This window comes from Notechis scutatus, chromosome 3 (assembly GCF_049901735.1).
Source record: "Notechis scutatus isolate UNSWTSFEM ecotype Mainland chromosome 3, rNotScu1.2, whole genome shotgun sequence".
Classification (NCBI taxonomy): domain Eukaryota; kingdom Metazoa; phylum Chordata; class Lepidosauria; order Squamata; family Elapidae; genus Notechis; species Notechis scutatus.
In genome coordinates this window covers 161,701,581-161,711,497 of record NC_142011.1, presented here as the reverse complement: position 1 = coordinate 161,711,497, position 9,917 = coordinate 161,701,581, and the positions used below count along the sequence as shown (strand labels likewise).

The following is a 9,917-nucleotide window of genomic DNA, read 5'->3' as shown; positions in this document are numbered from 1 at the left end:
ATCATCACGGGTTTATCTGAAAGGGCATAGCCAAGAGGAGGTTCTTTTCTGAGGATTTTGCCGAGACAAACTTACAGGATGTTAACTCCAAGTTAATTTTTTTTGTTTAATTTTGTTGCACAACAGTAGTATGTATAGTGATATTCCATCATTCTGTCAATTAAAATGTTACTGTAGAACTGGTTCAATTCATACATGAATTAGCTTTGTCGATGCAATTAGGTCAAATTTAGGCTTAATTTTATTGCATAATAAAATTAAGCATAAGCATGTATACTACAATTTTCTTTTTAAATTGTTGAAACTTTTGGAAGGACAAGTGTCCTGAATACCAGTTTCCATTTCAGAATTGATAAATACTATTTTGGGCTCCATAACAAATTTAAAGGGATGTTAGAATGTTAACATGTATCATGCTAAAAACATAGTGTTGGGGATGCACTTAAAGAGAGTTGTTGAAGAAAAGCTATTCCGTTTCAATTCCCATATAATATTAATCATTTTTTCTGCTTTAGTAACAGAAGATGCACTAATTTATTAAGCTTTGGGAAGTTTAATTATGCAAAAGTAATAAAATATTAAAAATATTTAAGCTTGTCAATATAGTATGATAGGAAAACCAAACAAAAGGTTACCACACAATGTAGCTTCAACAAAACTGATACACAAAGCTTGCACTACAGTTTCCATCAGAAATGTTACACAATAGTCTTCAATACAATATAAAAATCATTCTTAACTGATTAACAATGATTACAGTACAGGAAGTGCTGAAAATGCAATAAACATAGGAATTGAAAATGTAATAAATTTGCATTTATATTCTGAAAATTGTTCTAGTAATTCTTTTTTTAAAATACAGCGTTACTGGAGATGCTGGGTCATGCTGTACAATATTGATAGAAGAATAAGATTGTGAGAAGACATGGAGTAAAATTCACAAAAAATAATTTGAGGTTATATTGGATTCCCATTGAAAGTTCCAATGAAACTAGGACTCATATCAGAAAATTGTGGCACCCTTTATTTCTAACTGAAAATGTGCAGAAATTGTGCTTATTGCTCCCAGTCCATTAATTTAGTAGGAAAATTACCACCCAGACAAAAGGGGACGACAGTACTTTCCCAACAGTTAACCAACAAATCACATAGCTCAGGAAGAGGAAATTCCAAGATCCGTACTTGGAATTACTGTAACATTGTTATAGGTAGCTCCTTCCCATCCCTACCCTTCATTTGTCTTCAAGATTGGGAAAACGTACTTCATCTCCTTAAGATTTCTTTTTCTTTCTTTTCTTTTCTTTTGGTGAGGGCCCATCATACAGTATCCACCAAAATTTATAAACAGAGACACTTAATCCAGAAGACCATGAGATGTATGCATATCAATTGTGTTTATAAAGTAACGAAGTGCCTTATGCACACATTTACAATGTTAGCAAATATAACAAAGTGCCTTATGCACATGTAATGGTTAGCGTTTTCCAATATTTAATGGAAGATGACAGTGCATTTTTAAAGAAATAGCATTCCAGTTTCATAGTGGAAACAGACTTTCTGGGAAAGAACAAGCGTATTCATGCACACTATCTGGATTAGCTCCTTCTGCTATTAAATACCAGTTAAACAAATCAAGACAACTTAATCATGCTTTATTTAACTGCTTCTAGGCCAGGACCTTTGTCTTCATCATGCAAATCAGGAATCATTTCTGATTTCAAATTCTTGATTTGTGATTCTGAGCTTGTTACTCACTTAGCAAGGTTAAATAAATCAATATTAGAAGTTTCTTGATTTGCTTAGCTTATACTGACAGAAGAAGCATCAGTAACCTTGCAATAATAAAAAAGCATGCTTGCTTTGGCTTATTTTGATATGCAAACCTATCCAGAGAAAGGACTAAAACAATTTCTAATATTTCTAGGGCAAGAAAAAAAATCTTATAAGTGAATCATGGCACCTGCAAGATGACGTATTCTTTGTAGACTGTTGAAATCTAACAAGTACAAAATAAAACACATCAAGAAAGATCAAGAAATATAAAAAGAAATAGCAGTGCTATGCATGTCAACTTGTAAGTCTCACTGAGTCAATTACATTTAGTTAATTAAACTTAGTTCCAGATAATTATATATAGGATTGTTTCATTTCAAAGCAACTTGGAACTTACCAGGTTATTTTCTTAAAAAATAATTTTGTAATTAGAACTTTAAAAGCAATCTTGTGAAACAAATTCAACATCATGTTTTATAAAAATAACCACACTTTTACATGTATTACTATATATAGAAAAGTGTTGTGTTGAATTATTTGCTCACATTAACATCTTGAGGTAATACACTATAAAAACAAGAAAAAACAAACATGGAAAGTATAACGCTTAAAAATACATATTTTTCTTCAATAAACTCATTAAATTACTGTTTTTTAATTTCCTTACTATACATTTGTTACAATGATTTGTTGCATTTTTAATTAAAATCCAAATAATACCAGACTAGTTTTCTGGCATATGCATTATTACATAAACACAACTACGCTACCCATTTCAGAATATAAAAGAAATTACAATCCTGTATTATTTGCTACATAGAGCCCTTTCAAAATTTCATAGTTATGGGATGTATAAACGAAATAAAATGCCACTTGATTGCACAATTGTATAAATTTATATAAGTTTCACTAGAACAAAATCTGTGTGGTTTTTCTGATAGCAGTAATGATCATTTTCATAGGAAAGCTTTGAAGTGCAACATTTGTTTCGAGTGGAAAATTCTAAAATGCCAAAAGGGTTTTATTGCTTGATATGATAGAGGTTATGATAGCTCTTACTCCCCAGTTTACTTGTGAGTAGTGTATGTGTGCAGTTTTAATATCATTAGCTAAATTTGGCTTAGGTGCTCAGTCTGTTCCTATAGTTTAAAGCTATACATAATGGCTATGAAAAGTCCAACTTCTCCCAAGAAATCCAAGGAGATGGATTCAGTCCACTCTAATAACAGCTTTTTGATCTGATGCTTTTTGTAAAGAGTTCTATGAACCGTTATGCAACCATTTATTGTCTAGTTGACTGTAAATCACTATGTAGTATTAGAAAGAATGGGCTACTGTCCAGCTATCATTATCCCAACCCTTACTATGTTGGGCTAAATCCAGAATTCTGACAACTTTGTGAACTGCAAAAATGGGGAAACAATTCACACTAATCCCTCCATCCTTTACTTCCAACAAAATACGTTGTGGGGGTTGGAGGATGTTCCAACATTGTCTGCCAACATGGAAGTTCATTTCATTCAGATCTAGATCTGATCCATTGATGGTCTCTCAGATCTTAAACAATATTTTTCATAAATACTTTGACAGAGATACATAACAAAAAGAAGCTGTGGAATCTAGTGAATCCCTGAACATTTTAATTGGTGAACCTTTATAAGCATTTGCAACTTTACTTCCTTTTTTAGATGGGTCTTCTAAAAAAAAAAAAAACCTGGGGCATGTTTCACTAGAAATTGGAACTTTGAAACACTACATCTTGAAAGCTAAGATGTTACCTTTTCCCTCTGATTGCATGTTGCAGTTTCAGGTTTAACATTGCACTCTAGTAACTTAAATTACAAAATGAGTTAATGAGTTTATGAAGTTGATTTCATTCTTAATTGAACTATGTAGGAAATAAAATATGCTACTTTCCAGTTATGGTATATTAACATAAAGTTTCAGCACAGTGCAACTTGCTTTTCAGTTCCATTATTGAGGTCTACTATTTAATCAAGTTTATCATAAATTACTTGCTTTAAAATTATTATTTTTTTAGTTGTAGTTGACTCCTGGTGTCTTCGCATACATGTCCATGTAGTTTTCTTGGCAACAATACAGGGTTAATTTACCATTTTCTTCATCCATATTTTTCCATTTTCCTACCTAATCTACAGCCACAGTATTCCTGAAACTTTTCCAAGAATTAATCAAGCCTAATTTCTGAGCTCAGAGAAGGTTGATCGGGTGCTGCCATCTGCTGAGAAGCTACCCTAACTAAATCATAGGGAATGAGTCCCTAGAAGAAAACTTTATAGTTAAAGCCCTCTTAACTCTAACATAATAGTATTGTTGGTCCCATAAACTATTTTGTTATTCTTTGACCATGTCCATTCATAAATTTACTTAAATAGCTGATGTTGCCTTTAATAATGACTTAAATGTTAGAAAAAAAAAAAAAGAAATCAGCAGCTCCACTTATTATAACAATGCTAATTTTACCACCCATTTTTTCAGTGTATTTCTTTTGGACCCTGATATAATATGGGAGAAAAATATATCATTGATACATTTAGGTATAACACTTCAAAAAGTGGTTTTGTGCAACCTTATTTCAGAATTCCAGTTTGCCAGCTAATAAGAGCATGCAAATTGCAATTTGCCTTCTTTTGAGTTCTTTCAATTAGCAAGGATTTTTGTTTTTAAAAAAAGTACTCTACATTTGGCATATTTGTGCATGGGATGTAAGCCATCAATTTATAAATTGTCTCCAGGCTGGTACTGTGGTTCCGTAGCAGTAAAATAATCTTCTAAGAAAGACTGAATATATTCAAATGTTGGCCTTTCATCGGGATCTTTTTTCCAACACAGTTTCATTAATTCATGGAGAGATTCTGGGCATCCCTGAGGACAAGGCATTCTATATCCACGTTCCACTTGCTCTAAAACTTCCCGATTGACCATTCCTAAAATTCAAAGAATAGCTTTAATATTTATATTTTATCAAGTTGAAAGAGGGTTTCAAAAATCTGTCACTGTTTACTGGAAATGGGTATCTATAGGTATTTGCATTCACACATAACATTAAAGAATTTTTAAATCATGGTTTGCTGAACTATTCCAAACTATGGTATAATTTTGGAGAAAGTCCAACTATGGTTTGAAACTAGAGTTTATATTCAGATTATTGAACACAATAATGGCTTAATGTAGTATATCCATACGTTGTTTCCGAGTATATTCCCAGTGTATTTTTGTGCCTCATCTGAGACACTCCAAAGAGATGCAAGAGAACAGTAGAAAGAAAAGAAAAAGAAAGAAAAGAAACTAGGAAGAAACTAGTTGTATAAACAACACAATTATTTTGCTCCTCAAAGGTTAGCTTTGACTTCTTTACCTATGGTTAAAAATGATCTGGCATAATGTCTGTGATTTGTAAACACAGTGAATTTGATTTTTTAAAATAGTGTGTCTCTACATTTTTAAAACATTGAATTGCAGCTTTTGTAATATGGCTAGTTTGATTTTTTGCAGTGTTTTCTTAAGTATGGTACGAGGTAACATCAGAATAACTGATTGTAAATAACCCTCAGCATAAATAGCAGATTGTGAAATAATATAACTTAACACATTAGTAATGATTTTCCCCTCCTTTTACCTGGGTATGGCACACGTCCCTTTGTTACAAGCTCTGTCAGCAAAATTCCAAATGACCAGACATCAGATTTAATTGTAAATCGACCATATAGTGCAGCCTCAGGTGCTGTCCATTTAATTGGGAATTTGGCCCCTACATAGTACATAAACATAGAAAATAATGCATTTAAATATTATAATTTATAATAATTTTTTAAAAATTATTTTGGTGGTGCTATTTCTCTCTCTCTCATACATATAGGATATGATAATTTGATAATCTTTTCTATTACTATAATAGCATCCATTCTATTAAACATAAGAACTAATCTAGAGATTGGAAGTCTTTCTGCTGGAAAAGAACTGCAAAGGTGTCTTTGTTGCACTGAAAAAGAAAAGTCTAATTGAGAATACATGTGGGAGTACAGCGTGGGTGACAACAAAGTGAGAAATACTGTCAAATTAACATGTGGTTAATGGTACTCCTGTCAAGGCTAAAGTTGCTCTGCCCAGATAATGGAGAAAATTCATGCACTTTAACATGCAGGTTGGTAACTATAGTAAAAAGTTGCCATTGTTAATCTGTATATGTGGAAAACTAGCACATAATTGTTCTTTCTATTATGCAAATGACTTGCATGATGTACAAAAAAACCCTGCAACTTTCAGCACCTGCCTATAATCTGAAGTTCAGCTTGTACTGTTTCTTTATAAACGGCTTGGTAATACCTTGAATATGAATCATGGTATGTTGCAAAGTTTGATAACAAAATGATACATTGTTCAACAACTATTTTACTTTTGCAGAGATAAGGATTTATTTTGGCAGTTTATATGGTTAATTAGTCAACAAATTCAGAAAACTGTTTTAGAACAGATAGCAGTGTACTGAATAATCCACTTTAGAGAATATCTAGTTTCTATTGCTAGTGACTATAATAAATGGAAAAAATAAAGAACATTCATCTACCTCAGAAAGTATTAAAATTAGTAAAGCACTTAGTCAAACTAAAACACAGAACATAGAATCATAGGGTTGGAAGGTCTTCTAGTCTAACCGACTGCTTAAGCAGGAGACCCTATAATATTTCAGACATAAACTGACTTGTACTGATCAAGAATTCAGACAAGACATTATGCGTATTAATAAAACAGTTTTTGCTATATTGAATAGTACATAAATAATATTGTAAATACCTTGTCTAGCAGTGTACTCATTGTCTTCTATTAATCTTGCTAATCCAAAATCAGCAATTTTGCACACCAGATTATCCCCTACAAGAATATTAGCTGCTCGAAGATCTCTATGAATGTAATTCATTCTTTCAATGTACGCCATGCCATCAGCAATCTTATAAAAAAAGTATCTTATTAACAAAGAAGTATTCAGTCAATAAAATACTTAATACATAATCATGAAAATATTCTGAAGTTACACGTTACAAACACAGTAGATTTACAATGTTTAGATTTCACAACATGTAGCAATATTATTTTGCAACAGAATTAAATAATATAATTAGAAAAGTCTACACATTATTATTTTTGCCCTCTGTTTATTACACATGCATTTTGCACTTGTGTAAAGCAGTTTTCTAGAACATTCTCAAGCTGACTTTTTTGGTGGAGGCTCATGCTTAAAGTGTCTGCTTACACTGAATGGCCATGTTTCTTTCCTATTATGGACTAGTCAACGTTGAATTACTGTCTTTTACTTATTTGATTTTGAAACAGCCCAATTCCTCAGCAACTCTGGGAAGTTTGTAACTAAAGGAAGAGAATAAGAAACATATAGGTAGTTTTTGTTTAGCAATGGCCTCACTTAGAGACATTTGCAGTTATGAAAGTGATGGTAAACATAGCTTTATGATCGTTCCTCACATTTGTCACCTTCACAGGCCTATAAACACAAAGGATCTACTGTTGCACTCCAGCCTAGCCCAGAGGAACTCCATTAGTGCAGTCTACCCTAGTGCTGGTATATTTCACATCACATTTTTAATAGTAGTTCACTTTCCTAAAGTTGAATTGTTGTAGCAGATATGCTCAGCTATATTTGGATTGTAGCACAGAATTTGATGTTGCAATCCTGTTTCTTTGACTCAATTTTTCATGGTTTGAGAATTATCATTTTATGAATATTCAAAACCATTGATATACAATATACTATATTGCAGTAATTCTCAAAAGCATCCTGTTTCTCTCTCAGATGCATTCTTTTTCCAAACTGGAGAGGCATCCTAAGGTAAGTGATTCCTCTGCTTACAAGGATAATCATGAAGCTCTGTTGGGACAGGATTGTCCACACAGACCTATTGCATTTAGCCAAGAGCAAGTTTCAACATAATCTCCTTGACAAGAATCTCCTACAGTATTCTCAGGTGGAAGCCAGATGCACCATCCAAGATTCCAAATGCTGTGATTGACAGCTTGGAAAATCAGCCAGTTACAGATGATTACTTTTGTACAAATGATACCTTTCTTTGGAAACAATCTGCTATGCCTTTTTAACAGGCTAGAGTGGACTGTCTGAATTACCTAAAAGCTGTAAAGTGGCAGTGGTTGTGTTTTGCTCTGTGGAATTAGTTCCACAATTTCTTTGTTCTTAAAAAAGAAAAACTTTCATATGCACTAAAATTATTTGGTGATCATCAGTCTTTCACAGACCTGATGGTGGGTTTCTTGCATTCTATACCTTTTTGATCCTCAAATTATACATCAATTTGTCACTTCTATCTTCTGGTATCAAAGTTTACCTACAATTAAGAGATTATTTGGTGCTGTCTCAACTTGACTCCATTGTTCGATTCTTTAATTATCACTTCATTACATGGGTTACCCTTTAAAGCAACATTTTGGACAATTGTTACATCTGCAAAATATGCCAATATTCTTCCCAAACAAACTATTTGCTTCTAAAGAATGGCCTCATTGTACATTGTGTAGCTAAGAACAAAGCTACTTTGTGTCTTAATTCTACCTTCATTCTGAAAATATTTTGTAACGTTCTTGTGAGAACATTGTTTTTTCACCTTTCCACCTTATTCTATCAGCCACATTTAAATAAACATTTAGATAGGAAAGGAGTTTCGGTTTTTACCTTGACAGCATGAAATCATTTTGTTTGACTCAATTGTCTTTCATTTGTTGCTTAACAACAGTTTCCCCACTATTTTATTGAAATGATTTTGTTTGACAAACTACAACGTCTGCCTGTGACATCTGTTGTTTGTGGGCAATTCCCCAGGGCAATTACTGCAATGTAAGGGCTTCCGTTATGTGTCTACCATCTGCATTTGTGAAGCCTAGATTATAGGAGTTTTGAACCTGCTATTATTTCACTCATTTTGATGTAATCACTGATAATATAGCTCTTCTCCCATACATTGTGTTCATAGTAGATTAGAAGTGAATAGCATGAAATGAGATTATTATATTACCACAATGAGGAATAAGTAGAAACTATATTACTTGCCCAAAAGAGAGAATTTGGGGGCCATTGCACTGTGCACATATGAGCACAAGACACAAAAATTTGATTTCACTATAAATAGGCTTGCATTTGGCACTTAATAGTCACTCCCTGGTCGAGTTGTGTCGTCCATATGTTTTTGCAGTGTAAGAGTTGCAGATTACAGGATAGACTAGTGGAATCATATTGGCTTTATTAGTTTTGCAGTAGACACACACATTGGAAACCTACATTCTTGAATGCTTGTCTGCTCCTGCCACTACTTATAAGTATTCCTGAAAAAGGCCCAACACTAATAATCCATAAAAACCCACAAACAATAACAAAAAGGTTGCTTACATGTCACCTGTCATGTTGATTCACCATGTTACCCACTGCAGGGATACTTTCTTTCTTTGACCATACTGGCAATCTGAGGGTTCAATGGGCAGACACTTTAGATGAGGTGTAACTCCCTTGGGAAGGTGCAGACAAGTCCAGGGGAGACTGAAGAACCTTTTACTTGCATTGTTACAATAAATGTACCTTTCCCAACATTTCATTGTATTCTTTTCTTTCTTCATTTGTATTCATTTTGGGGTTTGGATTTTTAGGGAAATTGTGTATATTAAAATTATACTAAAGAGAAGGTGAAACGGCAAAAAGTTTAGAAATTCCTGTTTTAGAGAATCTTCTCACCAAAAACAAAAAACCAGCTAGAGAATGTTCCAGAATGCTCTACAGTGCAGGCACAAACCTACACAGATGACCACCCGAAGATCTACAGTTATAATCAGACTGTTGACAGAATGGGCAACCACTTTTAGCCTTTTATGTATTACTCAATGGTTGCAATATTGGAATATTTTAGTAATCAAACAATATATTTTAATAAATACCTGGGCAGCCATATCCACCAGTTGTGGAAGCTTTAAGTATTTCCCTTCTCCTTCCTTAAGAAAATCTAATAAGCTTCCTACAGGAAGACAAAAAACCCAACAATGTTTCATTTAATTCAGTTATAGTAATGGTATCATAACACTTAAGCAACAGTTCAGTTTCAAAATCTATACTT

The 9,917-nt window shown here is 33.1% G+C and overlaps 1 protein-coding gene across 1 annotated transcript in view; it reads right to left on the bottom strand.

Moving 5' to 3' along the window:
* Positions 1 to 1,291: 1,291 nt before the first annotated feature.
* Positions 1,292 to 9,917, bottom strand: part of YES1 (YES proto-oncogene 1, Src family tyrosine kinase) — a 42,094-nt gene continuing 33,468 nt past the window's right edge. The window contains exons 9-12 of the mRNA XM_026670304.2: positions 9,742 to 9,818; positions 6,589 to 6,742; positions 5,414 to 5,545; positions 1,292 to 4,721 (exon numbers count right to left, since the gene is read on the bottom strand). Coding sequence (XP_026526089.1) covers positions 4,513 to 4,721; positions 5,414 to 5,545; positions 6,589 to 6,742; positions 9,742 to 9,818 — 572 coding nt within the window. The 3' untranslated portion in view covers positions 1,292 to 4,512. The remainder of the gene's footprint in view (positions 4,722 to 5,413; positions 5,546 to 6,588; positions 6,743 to 9,741; positions 9,819 to 9,917) is intronic.